Source organism: Lynx rufus, unplaced genomic scaffold (assembly GCF_022079265.1).
Source record: "Lynx rufus isolate CCGP_SWC_20201006 ecotype Redwood Valley unplaced genomic scaffold, mLynRuf1.p SCAF_7, whole genome shotgun sequence".
Classification (NCBI taxonomy): Eukaryota; Metazoa; Chordata; class Mammalia; order Carnivora; family Felidae; genus Lynx; species Lynx rufus.
Window position 1 is genome coordinate 102,852,471 of NW_025814889.1, and position 17,868 is coordinate 102,870,338.

Here is a 17,868-nt window from a genome sequence, read left to right on the forward strand (position 1 = left end):
GCTGTGGATTTCATGTCCCATGATATGTCTAAACAGAAAAGCAACTGCTTATATATGTGTTAAGACTATAACTTATACTGAATAATTCTGCACATTTTACTGTGAATAACACAAAATTCTTATTTTGCTTTTCTTTCACATGTGTAAAGTCGAAGTCCAATCTACTTTTACTAACTGGTTCATATTAATTTTTTCATATTTCTCATCTATGATATCAAGTAGGTAGTTTCTTCCTTTATTAAATGCATCTTTATTCAGCCACACAAGTTTTTTGAAAGTGAAGAATAAAACTGTGCATTTTGCATTTTGTCCAGTATTAAAAGGGAAGTTTTGCCTTCTAGCTTCCTTTTCAACGTTATCTGGTTAGACATCAAAATAAAATGGATTGTAAAGGATATTATAACCAATCCTATCTCTTTAACATGAAGGTCCAACATCATATAAATTCTTTCCAAGAAGTTGGCCAGGAAGAAAAGGTAACTAACCTATTGTAGAGGTGAAAAGAAAAACCAGACACATGAGATTAGTATATTGGTAGTACACAGCTACTGACAGAATTGTGTGGATGCACAGAGTGAATCCAGAAGAAAAAAAATAGGGATTTGATGAAGTCTAAGATAAGGGCTTCCAGATACAACTAAGACTAAAAGGTCTTGCAAATTTTTTCAATAGGCTTGCTAATGGAGTAGGTTCTTATATAACGACTTGAGACATTATCTAAACAGTCTGACTGAAGGATGCTTGTTCACTTGTTAGACATGTATGACATTACTGACAAGATTAATTTAGAGTTCTAGAAGTAAAGAAGACTGATTAGCTTGTGCAGGTGTATGAAGAATGACACATTAGCAAAAGGTTATGTAAACCATTTACTCAAAAAACAAAGACCAGATTTTTACATTCCCAGACCCCTACTTATCTTTTTCAAACTATGAAGGGCCTGAAATTCTTTGAACACCATCAGATTTAGTTGGGAACAGCTCCAATTTTGAATTAAGGAATTATTCGTGTAGTTTTAAAACACAATTAAAAATATTCAATCAGATTGAACATTTGTACACTTCCTCACTTATTCAAGAAGTCCCACCATTAATGTATACAGATCTTATCAACACTGCATTTTTTTTAAACATTTTTAAAAATTTTTAAACATTTAAAATGTTTTTTAAAACATTATTCTCTCTATAATAATATATACTAAAGATTTAAAAGTACTGCATACTCTTTCGGTAAGAGGTACACAAGTTAATTAGAATATTTGCATTATCCCTTAACTTCAAAAATAAAACTGATGGTCAGAGTTTTACTGATAGTTCAGGAATAAAAACATAATTAGTGTTGAAAAATAAATGAAAATTTATTTTTTCATTGAGTATTTATTAAGAATGAATCTATATCGTTGACTACTCCATAACAAAACCTATGCAATGGGAATTATGAAAGCTCCCTACACAGTATTAATGTGGTCAATAAATTATCCAGGTGTTTTCCTCAAATGTTTAATTACCTGAATTAACTGATTTTTCAACGAAACAATAAATTTTAGTGTTCTTATGGTTTTTGCTGATAATAACAGCCATCTGATACTTAAACTTAGAAAAAAACATAATAAAAACCCTGAATAAAATAGGCAGATCTGTCAAAAAAAATTTCACCGAAAAAGGTAATATACATCTATTAGGCATCCAGAGAGAGATTCAAGACAAAACAGGCACATAATCAGTGTCCATCAAGGGATCATCACTAACATTCTATTATTACCGAAGCAGTATGTACCTGTATGTGAACTGTTAGATGTAAATGTCTTAAAACAACCTAATCAATAATGTATAGAGAGCATACCATTAACAGGTTGGTGTATCTGAAATGCACTGAACTGTTTCTACTTTATTACTGCTATAAATTCCTTAACAATGTTCTTTTCATAAAGCACAATTACCTAAATGAAATATGGTAAGATACTTCCCAATATACATCAGGTCTTCCAACCCACCATTCAGTAAATGCTGCAGCAAATTAAATGGTACCTATTACTAGACCTAAAAGACAGTGGCTAGATAATTAATACCAAAAATACACTTTTGAATTAACTATTTAGATTAGACCAACTAATGCTAATTAAGATTGTATTTTGTGCTACTGACACATACTACATAGATTGTACACTGCTAAATGGAAAGGCTGGTCCATGTCCCTTTTTAAAAAACCTCTATAATAACTATAATGATATAGACTACTAAATACTTGCCAGAAGAACAGATATGAAAATTTAATGTATTTATACTCCTCATCCACAGTCCTCTCACATACTCACACGTAATTATTTTTAGAATGGGGATATGATTTTAACATGCTGTAACTGTCCAGCTAAGTAAAATAAAAAACAAAAAAAAAAAACCAAAAACAAACAAAAAAAAAACAATACGGGCTCAGGTTTTCTTGGGTAGTTTTTCAAATCTTAATACTGAGAATGAAACAACTAACTTCTATACATCAGTGAGAAATTTAAGAAAAGGCGGGAAGGCACCTGATGAGCAAGAAGTTTGTTGTCTATTGGTATTATGCTTACAGTTTAATAGAACAACAAAAGTGGCACTAGTTCTCAGACAAGTAACACAAATTACAATGCTGGTTGATGGGATGCCCCTTCCTTAAGAGAGTGAGCACAGTTCCAAAGCAAAGGAAGTCAAGCTTACTGTCACATATTAGGAATGGTTCAGATACAATAGAAGAATGTTTAGCACTGACTTTGACATGTTATTTTAAAGTTCTGATTCCTGAATGCTAGTTCTTTCTCACTTACTACTGCTCCCAATGAAAAGCTGGTGTGTTGGTTTCTTTTACTACAAAATGAAAATATATGCCTGAATCTTGTAACAGGCTATTAACAAAACCATGAACAGTTATTAAGGACCGATACTGCATGGAACTTACTAAGCACTGACTCAATATTATAAAACTATAAAAAAGATAGTCCATATGTACATATGACTATTGTCTAGAACACCAGATCAATGATCAAACCCAAAGTCTTTCCTGTTTCGTATTACAATGTTGAACATATGGGCATGTCTATTATACTCACTTGTATTGTTTTCAACAAAGTATTAATGGACTCAAATGTTACATTTTAATTTCTAATTCTAAAAATCCAGATTAACTGTGAAACTATAAGTGACTTATAATTGAGGTAGGTTTTTCACCTTAAGAATACATTGTTTTAATAACCACAATTAAAAAGTTACTTTAAAATAAAAAGAATACATTGATTCATGTATCTGCCCCGATACCTAATTTTCTATGTTTTAAACTGTTTGAGCCAGTGTAACAGTGCTAATCTCTAGATTTAGTAAATTCCCTTAGAAATACACAAAATGCCACCCTCTTCCCCTCTAAAGGCAACTGTAGTGCAATAAAATTAATGACAATTCTAGAAGAATGAAATGGAGATTACTTTGTAAGCCTTAATACATGTCAGAAATCAGGGAGATAAGTCATGTTTATTTTAGTTAATAAACTTACTGTTTTGAAAATAAGATCATAAACACATTAAAACTTTGAATATGCTTTATTATGCCATAAATTCCCAGGAAATAGAAGAAATATAATTTCTGAATGGAACTAATAATTTCACAAATACTAGCACTTTATGTCAACAGCCAAGTTTTCTAAAGTAGTGCACATGTATTTAAAGTTAACCTTTTTAAAATCTCAATGCTTTTTTTTTAATCTCAATGCTCTTTATAAATTTTAAAAGGAAATTATAGCAGATCCTACTTAATTTTTCACTATTCAGTGTAAAAATCTATGTGTGATATAAATAAACATTTTAAGAACAGGGGGAAGGACTGCATGTGAATTGCTTCGCCTAAGCTGTTAGGCTCCTGTACTAGGTACCATTATGTAAAATATCATTGTTGAAATTTTTCCTAATAAACTGAAGGAAAATTTTTAAGATACCTCACTCTTTAAAAACATCAATAACTGGTATAAGTTTAAAAAGGAAAATGAAATATTCCTTTACTTACATATGGACTAAATAGAAATTTAAAATAATTTACTGAAAAACCAGCACACTAATATATTTTACGGTGATACTGACAGCATTTTCACAACATCCAAAACTTCGATGCAAAACTAGGTAATACCAGTATTTCTGCCACATACCGAAGGGTAACTGAAGGGAGAGGAGCGTGCCTCACAGCCAAGGCAGTGACTGAGCCTGGCGTACCACTCTGACACGTGGGCAGCAGGTGGCTGTTCCCAGGCTGGGTAATGTTCTCCAAAATGATGTCCTTATGTAGTAATTCTGCAACTATATCAAGTTTGGTAATCTAACATTGACCTTTTTGGTAAATATATATAGACATATGAAAACTTCCCCAGGGGCCAGATAAATTATTAAATAAACTAAAAGGAAACAAAATGCTAGTAGCTAACATACGTTAATTCTAGGGTATCAGTGGAAGATACAGGAGGATATAGACAGCAGCTATTTCCAAACCTAGGTTATGATCAGAATCATCAGATGGTGAGCTTTAAAAATTCTGTCCAGGCTCTCAACCTAAATCTAGCTAGAAATTACAGCCAGGGAATTCTTTGTAAGCAACCCAAGTGATCCTGATGATTAGCCAAGGTTGAAACTTCTCAAGTGAGAAGCCAATCTAAGTAACCACAAGGAGTTTTAAAATTCAAAATTTACTCTACATTTTGTCCAACTGTTTCACTTCCCTATTTTTCTAATAGTCAATAATGAAGGAAATTGGCAAGTGAAGAAAAAGAGTCAGCAGGGTACCCAAAATGGGTTTCACTATGTTTAACTGGACAAAAGGATTATCTGTATACGGTTTACAATTCAACTATCAGACAGACATTTCTTAACGTTAACATATTTTAAAAGAGGGCGTTTCCTTACTCAACATGAAAATATAATATAAAACAACTCTAAACATTAATAATATATAGAAAATTTGTATAATTCTTCAAAATTTTTAAAAATTGTTTTTAAAAATCCAATGTTGGGAAGAAAATCCCTTAAATTTGAGGTAGGGGAATAATTCTTTCACATGAGACCACTGTATCACAGTGTTATTCTCCAAGTTAGAAATAAGGAAAGTATTTTGGTACTATTTTTGTTTATGTACTGTTTTGTAAATATAAGTATAAATGTTTTTGTGGATAAATATTTTGGTTTTTATTTAATGCAAATGATAATTAAAAATATGGATTATTTTTTTTACATTGAAATTGTACACTCTCCAGGACTGATGAATAAACAACTTTTTAATATCCCATGTTCACTTATAAACCTTGAAATAATAAAAAAGGTAGGACCTACCCAAGAAATTTTATAATGAAATTGTAAAATTGTATGTTTTTCAGAAGTGATTTAAATTTGTTTTCAACATTCAGATACAAAACTGTATATTTTAATGTACTGCAGCACAATTCAAGTATTCTCTAACATTTTTTCTTTAGCCAACTAGTCATGGTATTAAGTGACTTTTCCTAACAGCTTTCCTTTTTAAAGATGACCGTTACACAAAACGGTGTGACACTCTCTAAATTGCTGAAAATAAGTTGAAAGAACAAATGACGGTAGAAAAGAGTTTATGAGTGAATCAACAACACATAAAAGTTTGCACACATCAGTAATAAGGCATTTGCAGGTAACTCCCCAAAAGTATGTGAATTCATGTAAACAAAGACCATGTATATTCCTTCAGGGAGAAAACACACTACCATAGATAAAATTTTTCAAATGGTTGTGACTTTAGACCATATATTATTTGAATACCACACAAAACCAAAAGAGGCATAACCTGCCATTTTAATAACTGAAAGATGTTACTGAATTGTGAAATTGAAGGTTGATACTCTTATGAAATAATGAAAAAGAAGTATCTTGAAAATAAACATCCACTGTTTTCTAGAAATAAATATACATACTTAATGTATTGCAGCATAGGAATATTATCCTAGCATTAACCATAACATTCAATCAGTAGTTCTAAAATATTTTTTCCACACTGGGACTTGAATCTTCTACCTTGTTAGCTGACCAACAACTTTCAAAAGAGTTTTATTTTCTTGCTTTAGTTGTTCATTTTCATCTTCTATGTCATCTAGATCCTTAAGGAAACAAGAAAAAAAATAAGAGTTTTAAATACTTAAAAATATTCTAAAGTGATAAAAACACTTAAAAATACAAAGAAAATTCACACAAGCATTTAATTTGGAAAGAAGGGTAAGTTCTGAAAACCACTTTAGATGGAATATGCCCCACCTGACGGCAGCACCCACTACTCAATTCCTCATTATTATCATGATAACATGCATCATCTCTTGCCAGATTTTTCAGTTTTTCAAGAGAAGCCAAAAATCAGAATTCTTTAGCTGTGAATCTTAACCTATCTCCCCTTCCCCCAAATTGAGGGCTGAACAAAATACATGTGTGGGCAATATGAGGTTCAGGGCTTCAAACTGCAGCCTGTGTCAAATGAAGTAGAAGAAGATTGAGGTACAAGTTCTGAATGCACTCCTACCATCTTATACAATCTTTAACAAGGATGTCTCTTGTGGGGTGGGAATCTGGGGAAGCGACAGAAGGCAGGCATACAGAAAAGGAGCTCTGGAGCATATACAGTTGATCTGATTCAATTCAGCTTAGGCTTCTCTATATTTTGTTTGAGGAAAGGTTTTAGAGCTTAAAAAAAATGAAAGCCAGTAAACTAATCACTCTCAAGTTTTAAAGTTATAGGATTCCAGGTCTATGTTCCCTATATTAATCCTAGTACCCAGGTATACAACAAATTTGGTAAATATGAAGATAATTCCCTCTAAGTTTTAATGAGAAGAAACTTTTTCAAGGCAGAATGTTTACTGATGGTCGTAAAGGCACATATTTTTAGATTTATCCTTCTAATTCAAAAATCTAAAACTTGGAGCCATCAATTTAAACTATAAATGTGCTACTGAATAGTAGCACTCTGATATCCAGTATACTGCCTTTGGACAATTAGGTAAATGATTTTAAAAATGTGCAAAAACAGAATCTGTATTTACTCACAAACTAAATGAATGATATTGGGAACCTTAACTGTTGAAAACAACAATAAATATACAGGATTCACAAAATCACTACAACTGAGACCTGCTTAAAATTTAGAATTAAATAATAAAATACATTTCTGTATTATTACTAGATTATAAACTCTGAAGAGCAGGTGTTTTAATTATTCTTTCTAATGTACATAGTGCCTAAGAAAATGCTAATACACACAGACATCAAAAATATTTTCACATTTTATTAAGTCATATTCCAAAACCAACAGAGGACCGCCTGTGTTCTAAACCAAGATGAAAGGCTATCTACAAGAATGGAAGAGCTTACTTAGAATTAGGAATATGGGATACCTGCTGTCAAATACTGTCTCAGCTGATTACTATGTGATCACCACATATGACCTTGAGCAAGTTAAACTCAAGTTTCTCAGTGTCCTCATCTACCACCTGTAGTTAATGCCTCAGAGCTTTATTAGAATGGGTCTGCACATAATGAAGCGTCTTTAGTTTCTCTTCTTTCATTGTTAGAGTTAAGACTGATTAGGAATCTATTCCTTTTTTCCCTGAAGCAAACTTATTTCTTTCCTCCATCTTACCTAAAGCTTTCCAAAATGCAAAACATTGGTATCTCTTCTCATCACCATTACCTAAGTATGGCCTAGCAGTAATACCTGATTCTTAAGCAAAAAGTAAATTCTAGGGCTGAAAACAAGAAAAAGCAACAAACAGTACTAATTGAGACCTTGAGGTAACCCTAAACCTAAAGTAAGAGATACCTCTATATAACTGGAGGGAAAAGGTGGTGAAAATATACACAAAGACATCTGGAGTTTCTATGTCAAGAAAGTAGCAAGTTTAATTCTTCACTGAGGCAACTATGTGCCAACACCCTTTTTGATGTGTGGTGGTGACCAAGCCTCTCACCTCCAGACTAACAAAACACTGAACAAATCTGTTCATCAGTCCATCACCCAAAGAATAGTATTAACTGAATACAACTGATAACTGGCCAGAGGAAATCCACTTATAGAATGAAATAATGGTTCTTATTACCACATATTACCATTTCATTATCAAAATAATGAATTTAAATAATCTTTTCATATATATGTATTTTCACCCAATTGCCAGGAAAAATAAAAAAGAAACCATACAAGTGAAACATGTAAATACTCACTCTATTTAACAAATCAATTTCTTCCTTGAGTTTTCCAATCATTTCCTCTTTATCTTGCATTAGTCTCACAAGTCTTAAGTTTTCTTGTCTTTCTCTTACTACTTCCTGGTAGATATAATTACAAAGCATTAATTGGGAAGTAACTGGTTGCTTTTAACCTTAAATGACACCTATCTGCCACGTCTGATGAAGTACCTTAGATATATGAAGATTTCCAATGCATTTCTTAAGTCACTTGCTAAGGGAGGGAATAACCCATCCAGGAAAGACCCAAAGAATGAGAGGAATACAGGAGTTGTGTATTTCTGATTAAATCTATATTTACACAATTCTTTAACACATACTAATAACCCAATGACTTACCCTCTTTAGTTTATCACCACCCTTAGTAATGAAATACCTTATTATTTTTTTTAATGGATAACATCCTGTTTGAGGAAATTCAAGCTTTTTATTTGAAATACAATTTATTTGAAATATTTTTTTATTGTTTATTTTATTTTTAAGAGAGAGACAGAGTGTGAGCTGGGGAGGGGCAGAAAGACAGGGAGACAGACTCCAAAGCAGGCTCCAGGCTCCAAGGTGTCAGTACAGAGCCAGCAGATGCGGGGCTCGAACACATGAACCATGAGATCATGACCTGAAGTCTGAGGCTTAACCAAATGAGCTACCCAGGAGCCCCCAAAATACAAAGTTTAAGAAAAGGAGATGGTTTCATGGAAAGTTCTAAACAGAAAAATAATCATCTTCAATTTTACTTGTGGCTCTGCCAGTTAATGGGTAAAATAAAAGACCTGAAACAGATGACTGGTTTTTAAACTTTTCTTCTTTAAAAAATGTAACACCTTTTTCAAAGAAATACTATTTGGAATCCAGGTCCTTGGGGGCGGCTGGGTGGCTCAGTCGGTTAAGCGTCCGACTTCGGCTCAGGTCATGATCTCGCGGTTTGTGGGTTCGAGCCCCGCGTCGGGCTCTGTGCTGACAGCTCAGAGCCTGGAGCCTACTTCTGATTCTGTGTCTCCCTCTCTCTCTGACCCTCCCCCATTCCTGCTCTGTCTCTCTCTGTCTCAAAAATAAATAAACATTAAAAAAAAAATTTAGAATCCAGGTTCTTGGGCTGGGTTGACTACTTTGGGGGCAAAAGGAAAGCAGAACTGGAAAACGTCTGAGAATTTAACTTCTTTCCTACTAACCCTTAGAAAAAGCAGTCAGCCGGCCTCATTAATCAGAGGCTGCCAAATTACTAGCAACTGTATCCAAACTCCTGTGGAACTTTAAAAACCTTTCTAAAGAAACCCTTGAAACCTATGAGACTAGATGTGTTCCTTGAAATTTTCATTTGTTATTTTTTAATGTTTATTTATGTATTTTTGAGACAGAGAGAGACAAAGTGTTAGTGGGGGAGGGGAAGAGAGTGAGGGAGACAAAGAATCGAAGCAGGCTCCAGCCTCTGAGCTGTCAGCACAGAACCCGATGCAGGGCTCAAACTCACGAACCGTGAGATCATGACCCAAGCCGAAGTGGGACGTTTAACTGACTGAGCCACCTAGGCACTCCTTAAAAGTTTTTTACTTAATCCCACAGAAACTGGTATCAAAGTTGAGATGTGAACTATAAACGATCATAATGCTATAAAATTTTTTCTTCATTAAATTTCTGCTTAAAATAATCTTTATATCACAGGGAATAATTTCAACTCAGCAAAAACCATATTTTCAACAATCAGAAAGTAATTCAGGGCCATTATCAATTTTATGGGCTAAATGTCTACAGGAAAAAACCTGAGATCATACGGTTAATAAATTTATACCAATGTGCATCTGACTTGTTTTCAAAGATACTTCTGAACAGGTTTATTCTGACAATTGTTTCAAACACCAAAGATGGTTCTAGGCTTTAACCAGAACCCAGAAGAAAGTCTACATATGATAAACTGTACAGATAATATAATACACACAGTAGTATATATTGTCAGCATAGACATAACATTTTGAAGACAAAGACAAAGACTGTCTTTAATATATTAGAGGTAACCCTTGGCAGAATGGGAGTGTCAATTAAATATTAAGGAATACAAGAATTGGCTCCATTTCTAAAAGTTTTAACATCAACAGCATTGAATAGGAAAGTATTAAGGGAATCAGAAAATGCCTAACCACTAATGCATCTGGAAAATAAATATTTAAGACAGTAGTTCAATGCTGCTACTTGACTATATATGGAAATACCAATTAACACTAATGATATCTTCCACTAGTGCCTCTCATTCTTTTCACTTTGTTGGCACTCTGTCTCACACAAATTTCAGATTATATTCAAATGCTATGAAAGTTAAAAAAAAAAAAAAGGAATCTCAATAGCATATTAATTTTATCAATCTTAAATAATTTGTAATTCATACCTTTTCAAGATCTTCAATTTTCTTTTCCAACATGCTACTTGAGACCAAATTACCTGAAGCATTTGCATCCCTATTATATCTGCTGAACCCACTTCTATCTGTTCGGGGATATCTACTTGAGACATCTTCTTCAGAGGCAGTAGTTGTGCTGTGGAAATAAAAAGCTGTATTTTATAAAAGAATCTAACACTCAGCAAGAAAAATGCCAAGAATATTTTCTATTCACCATAAATAATTTCCACTCCCCAAGAATACGTGGTCATAGTAGCCAACTCATATATAACTAAAGAAGTTAATCATTATTCCAACACATTGGGAAAAAAAAAAAAAAAGGTTAATTCTTTTGACCACTATCTACTGAGTAGCTGCTAAGTACCGGACACTGTTCTGGGTACTAAAGATGTAACAGCAAACAAAGACATGGCCTCTGCCGAAATTTCAGGGAGCTTTCAGTTTAGCAGGGAATATAACCAATTATCATAAAGCAAGATGACCAACACAGTAAGTGTCTGGTACTAGGAGAACAATGACAGGAGACTTAATGAAGACTACCTGTGGTTAAAAAAAAACAAAAAAAAAAAAAACCACTTTGTTTTTCCTTTTTTCTTTCTTTTTTCTAAATTCCAAACCATCATGGACCAATACTTTCATAAGATCAAATAAAAATGAACTAGTGGAAAAATAAAAGTATAAAAAAGGCCATATAAAATACAAGTCCAATGTTTTATTAGCCACATCCATTAAATTATATTTCAATAATATATTTAGACTGAACAGAAAAAAGAATCACAAAAAATCGTGTATTTTCATTGAAGTATGCATATAGGCAATCATAGAAAAGTTATCGCACTAATAACTTTCATCATTTCATAACTCTAATTTAACCCAAAGTGATGCGTGAAATAGCAACTCTTCATATTAAATACCAATTCACAGTCTCTGAACTAATAGCATATATGCTAATATTTAAAGTTTTTAATGCAATATGAGGTTGCTTGTTTTTTGTATTAGTTATCTATTACTGCATTAAAAATTACACCAAAACCTAATGGCTTAAGACAACACACACTAACAATCTCACAATTAATATCTGTTGGTCAGGAATCTGGAAGCGGTTTAGCTGGGTGGTTATGTTTCAAGGTCTTTTGTGAGGTTTCTGTCAGGGCTACAGTCATCTGAAGGCCTGACTGGGCTAGAGAATTTGCCTTTACGCTCACTCACATGGCTGATGGCAAAAGGCCTCAGTTTCCTATTGGCTGTTGACCAAAAGCCTCAGTTCCTCAGCAGGTAGGCCTCTCCACTGGGCTGTTTACAACATGGCAGCTGGCTTCCAGAGAGAAAGGAACATGGCAAGCAAGACAGACACTGCAGTATCTGCTATGACCTAATCTTAGAAGTGACATACTATCACATCACCCCTCTACTGCAGGAAGGGGATTACAAAGATGTAAATACCAGGAGGTAGGGCATCCTGGGAGCTCTCTCAGAAGCTGGTTACCACGAAGCTAACTGACCTGTTCTAGGTTAAATTGATGACAATGCTACCCACAAGGGACAAGATATATCTAAACTACTTCTGTGTTTTGTTTCAATAGCACTCATAACAGGAAACCTGGTTTCATAGATGTATGTTGACAGGAACAGAAGATACTTTAAAGCCATTTCAGCTCAAGATACTAATTTTTAACTTTCACCCCAAATCCAGAAAATCATGCTTTTTAAACTCTGTCTTTAATCGTTCATTGGTAGCCAACACCAGTAATTTATCCATCAAAATTATAGTTAAATCTGAAATAGCTTTTGATGAAAAAAATGGATTCCTGATCTATTAATTTCCTATGTGTGGGTTTTCTTTTAATAAAAAAATTTTAAGTGCGTCTTGCCAAATTTGTAAGGTATTTGATTTTAACATTTTATAAAATGTGCACTACAAAACTCATCACTACTTTACTGATAATTGTTACTATACTGTAAAACCCATAACAATTTGTGGAAACTTTCTCCCAAAATTTCTAACTTTCATTTTTGTCCTATGATATTATATAACATTAAAAACATGGGGCGCCTGGGTGGCGCAGTCGGTTAAGCGTCCGACTTCAGCCAGGTCACGATCTCGCGGTCCACGAGTTCGAGCCCCGCGTCGGGCTCTGGGCTGATGGCTCAGAGCCTGGAGCCTGTTTCCGATTCTGTGTCTCCCTCTCTCTCTGCCCCTCCCCCGTTCATGCTCTGTCTCTCTCTGTCCCAAAAATAAATAAAAAAAACGTTGAAAAAAAAAATTAAAAAAAAAAAAAAAAACATCTGACAAGTTTCCTTGCATGGAAGGCTAAGATCATTTTTAAAAAAGAATAAAGCTATCAGGCAAATAAGTCTAATTCGCATATTTACAAAGCTGGGGACCAAAATGGTTGCTTATCTTGCAAAAACATGAAGCATTCTTCCCAAAGTTCAAGTACTTTTATCTGAAAATTTCCCTTTGAAAATTATTATATACCTTAGCACACAGTAACAGTTGACTAGTTCAGCTTCCAAACTATCAGTTTTTTTAAATATCAAAAATTACAATTCATACTTTAAGTGAACTACTGTTAATTTAGCTGATATAGCACGGCTTTCTCAATGAAGGGAAGCAGGACATTGATTTACATTATGGTATGTGCTCACTTCGGCAGCACATATACTAAAATTGGAATGATTTACATTATGGCACAAGTTCCAACATTTTTTGTCACCGTCTCTCTTTAATCAGAACATACCCCTCCCCACAAGCAAAGCAAAACTCCAAGCCACATGTGTTGATTTGTTAACTCTTCCAAGTTTTACATGATTTAGAGTAAGTTGTGTTTGTCAGCAAGGAAGTTGAAAAATAAATTCTGCCTTCATATCACTGTCATATTAAAATCAATGGGTCATCCAATTGTAACAAAAATTACTTTGCTATCCTTATTTGTCCAAGAGTTGGTCTTCTGTATCACTAAACTGTTCCTAAATATATCAAGCTATGGTGTTGTCAGAAAGTATTACATAAACTACCTTCCGTGCTACAGATTTATCCAACATCTCCAAGCCAACACCTTTGTCTTGTCATTTGTCTGTAGTTTTTTTTAATGTTAGTAACATGAAATGAGACTTTAAAAGAAAGTAACAAAGCCCAATGATTCCATACAAAAACCCGAAGATATGCTTGTGTCAGTTTCTTAACTGTAATATTTCTTTCAAATAATGCATTTGTGGTTGTGAATGTATTTATGTAATGCATATAAACGCCACTTAAGTTTTGATGGTATTAAGGCTGTGAAGCCAGCACACTGCTACAAATAGGCCACTGTGGTTTTAGCACTTCCCCACCAATTATGGCTAAAATTGAACTCAATACAGACATTCCTCAAAGACACTTTGGGTTTGGTTCCAGACCACAGTAATGAAGCAAGTATCACAATAAAGAGAGTCAAATGAAACTTTTGGTTTCCTAGTGTATATAAAGTTGTATTTACACCATAATGTAGCCTATTAAATGTACAATAACATTGTTTAAAAAAATGTTCATACTTAAACTTAGAAATATTTTTAAAATGCTAACCATCATCTGAACTTTTAATGGAGTCATAATCTTTTTGCTAGTGGGGGGGTCCTACCTCAGTGTCATGGCTGCTGACTGATCAGGGTGGTGGCTGCTAAAGGCTGGGGTGGCTGTAGCAATTTAGCAAAATAAGGCAACAGTGAAGTCGGCTGCATTGATAGGACTCTTCCCTTCATGAACAATTTCTCGGTAGCATGCAATGCTGTTTAATAGCATTTTACCCACAGTAGAATTTCTTTCAAAATTGGGAGTCTAAGCTCTCAAACCCGGCCAACACTTTAGCAACTAAGTTTATGTATTATCTAAATCCTTTGTTGTCCTTTCAACAATCCTCACAGCATCTTCACCAGGAGTGAAGACGTAAAAACCCATCTCAAGAAACCATTTTTCTCTGCTCATCCGTAAGAAGCAACTCCTCATCCAGTAAAGTTCTATCATGAGATTTCAACAACTCAGTCACATCTTCAGGCTTCATTTCTAATTCTAGTTCTCTTGTTATTTCTACCACATCTGCAGTTACTTCCTTCCTCCACTGGTCTTGAACCTTCAAATTGTAAAAAACAAAAACAAAAACAAAAAACAACACAGTAACTACAAAGTACAATAAGCAAAGTGCAATAAAACAAGGTTTGCCTGTGTAGAGAACTAATGCTTCCCAACAAAACTAGCACAAACTCTTTTGGTCTGTAACTCTCTAAAATTATCATCATTTGGTTTACTACTAGTGCCACATTCAGAAAAGGTGTATCTTTTCTTATTATAAAAGTCTAGTACCTAGATTTAGATAATACAAATAAAAGAAGAAATTGAAAAGAATGAAAAAGATTTTTAAACTTAGTTTTATTATACATTTACTTTTTAATTATCTCATTTATGAAAGAAGTCTGATTAAATTTAATTAAAGATTTTTTTTGAATTAAAGATTTTTGAAGTGAATAAATCCTTGTTGTTTTTTTCAGCTCTTACACATTTTGGGTTACAAATGACTAACATAAAAATAACACACATGGAGCAAAATATACATTCTTCTCAAGTTCACATGGTACATTCACCCAGACTAACCATATTCTCGACTATAAAGCCCACCTTCACAAATTTAAAAGAATAGAAATCAGGGGCACCTGGGTGGCTCAGTCGGTTGAGCAGCCGACTTTGGCTCAGGTCCTGATCTCGCAGTCCATGAGTTCGAGCCCTGCGTAGGGCTCTGTGCTGACAGCTCAGAGCCTGGAGCCTGTTTCGGATTCTGTGTCTCCCTCTCTCTGACCCTCCCCCGTTCATGCTCTGTCTCTCTCTGTCTCAAAAATAAACGTTAAAAAAATTTTTTTTAAAAATAAAAGAATAGAAATCATATAATGCCTGCTCTCAGAACACAACAGAATTAAACATGAAATTAATAGCAGAGAGATCACTGGAAAACTGTAAAATGTGTAGAGATTAATTAACAGACTTTTAAATAACACATGAGTCAAAGAAGAAATCTTAAGAGAAATTTTTAAATGTTTTGAACTAAACAAAAATGAACCCACAGCTTAAAATTTGTGAGATACAATGAAAGCCGTGCTTACACAGAAATTTGTAGCACTGAATGCATATATTAGAAAAGAAAAGAAAACCTAAAATCAATACTTTAAGTTTCTACCTTACATAACTAGAAAAGGGAGAGCAAATTAAGTCCCAAATAGGTAGAAGAAATGAAATAAGAATGAAGGCAGAAATCAGTGAAATTGAAAACAGGAAACCAATACAGAAAATCAATGAAACCAAAAACGATTTCTTTGAAAAGAGCAATAAATTCAATAGGCCTCTAGCTAGGAGAGAGGACACAGGTTATTAATATCAGAAATGAAAAAGGGGACATCACTTTAGAGCCCATGGACATTAAAAGGATAATAAAGGAATACTGTGAACATCTCTACCCACAAATTTGATGACCTAGGTGAAATGAGCCAATTCCTTGAAAGATATAGTCTGCTAAAACTCACACAAAAAGAAACAATGTGAATAGGCCTATATCTCTTAACGAAATTGGATCAATAATTAATAACTTTCCAAAACAGAAAGCACCAGGCCCAGGCAGGTTCACTGGTGAACCCTACACCAAACATTTAAGGAAGAATTATACCAATTCTCTCAAATCTCTTCCAGAAGACAGACGCAGAAGGAATACTTCCTAACTCATTCTGTAAGGCCAGCATTACCCTAATGCCAAAACCAGATGACAATATCACAAGAAAACTGTAGACTAATATTAATATCTCTTATGAACATACAGATGCAAAAACCCTCAACAAAATATTTATAAATAAAATTTAACACTCAAAAAATTGTATTAAGTGGAATTTATCCCAGCTATTCAAGGCTGGTTCAACATTTCAAAAATCAACTAATATAACTGACAGCTTTCCCCTAAGGTCAGGAACAAAACAGGGTATCTACTCTCACCACTTTTATTCAACATAGTACTGGTGGTCTTAGCCACAGCAATCAGAGAACATAAATAAAAGTCATCCAAATTGATAAGAAGTAAAAGTCTCCTTATTTGCAGATGATATGATACTATATAGAGAAAACCCTTAAGAATCCACAAAAAAAAAAAAAATACTCAAACGGATAAATGAATTGAGTAAAGTCACAGGATACAAAAATAAATGGACAGAAATCTGTTGCATTCCTATACACTAGTAATGAAGCAGCAGAAAGTGAAATTAAGACAATTCCATTTACAACTACATCAAAAACAATAAAACACCTAGGAATGAACTTAACCAAAGAGATGAAAGATGTGTACTCTAAAAACTACAGAAAGTCAAGGTGACACAAAGAAAGATATTCCATGCTCATGAATTGGAAAAACAAATATTGTTAAAATATCTATACTGCTCAAAGCAATTTACAAACTTAATACAATCCTTATCAAAATACCAACAGCATTTTTCACAGAACTAGAACAAACAATCCTAAAATTTGTGGAACCACAAAAGACCTCAAATAGCCCAAGAAATCTTGAAAAAGAAAAACTAAACTGAAGGTATCACAATTCCAGATCTCGAGTTATATTACAAAGCGGTGGTAATTAAGACAGTATGGTACTAGCATTAAAAAAAAAAAAAAAAAAAGCATAGATCATTGGAATAGAATAGAAAACCCAGAAGTAAACCCACAATTATATGGTCAATTAATCTTTGACAAAGGAGGAAAGAACATACAATAGGAAAAAGACAATCTCTTCAACAAATGGTGTTGGGTAATTGGACAGCTACATGCAAAAGAATGAAACGAGACCACTTTCTTTCACCATACACAAAAAATAAACTCCAAATGGATTAAACACCTAAATGTGAAACCTGAAACCATAAAAACCCCTGAAGAGAGCACAGGCAGTAGTCTCTCAGACATCAGCCATAGCAATAGTTTTCTAGATATGTCTCCTAAGGCAAAGGAAATAAAAGCAAAAATAAACTATTGGGACTATATCAAAATAAAAGGCCTCTGTACAGTGAAGGAAATAACAAAAGTAAAATACAGTCTACTGAATGGGAGGAGATATCTGCAAATGGCATATCAGATAAATGGCTAGTATCCAAAATACATAAAATATTTGTATAAATATATAAAGATGTGATACAACTCAATACCCCAAAAACAATC

At 33.7% G+C, this 17,868-nt stretch overlaps 1 protein-coding gene across 1 annotated transcript in view; it reads right to left on the bottom strand.

Annotated features, from left to right (window-relative positions):
- Nucleotides 1-4,950: 4,950 nt before the first annotated feature.
- PAWR (pro-apoptotic WT1 regulator) overlaps nucleotides 4,951-17,868 on the bottom strand; it is a 124,768-nt gene continuing 111,850 nt past the window's right edge. The window contains exons 4-6 of the mRNA XM_047066643.1: nucleotides 10,644-10,791; nucleotides 8,243-8,347; nucleotides 4,951-6,132 (exon numbers count right to left, since the gene is read on the bottom strand). Coding sequence (XP_046922599.1) covers nucleotides 6,046-6,132; nucleotides 8,243-8,347; nucleotides 10,644-10,791 — 340 coding nt within the window. The 3' untranslated portion in view covers nucleotides 4,951-6,045. The remainder of the gene's footprint in view (nucleotides 6,133-8,242; nucleotides 8,348-10,643; nucleotides 10,792-17,868) is intronic.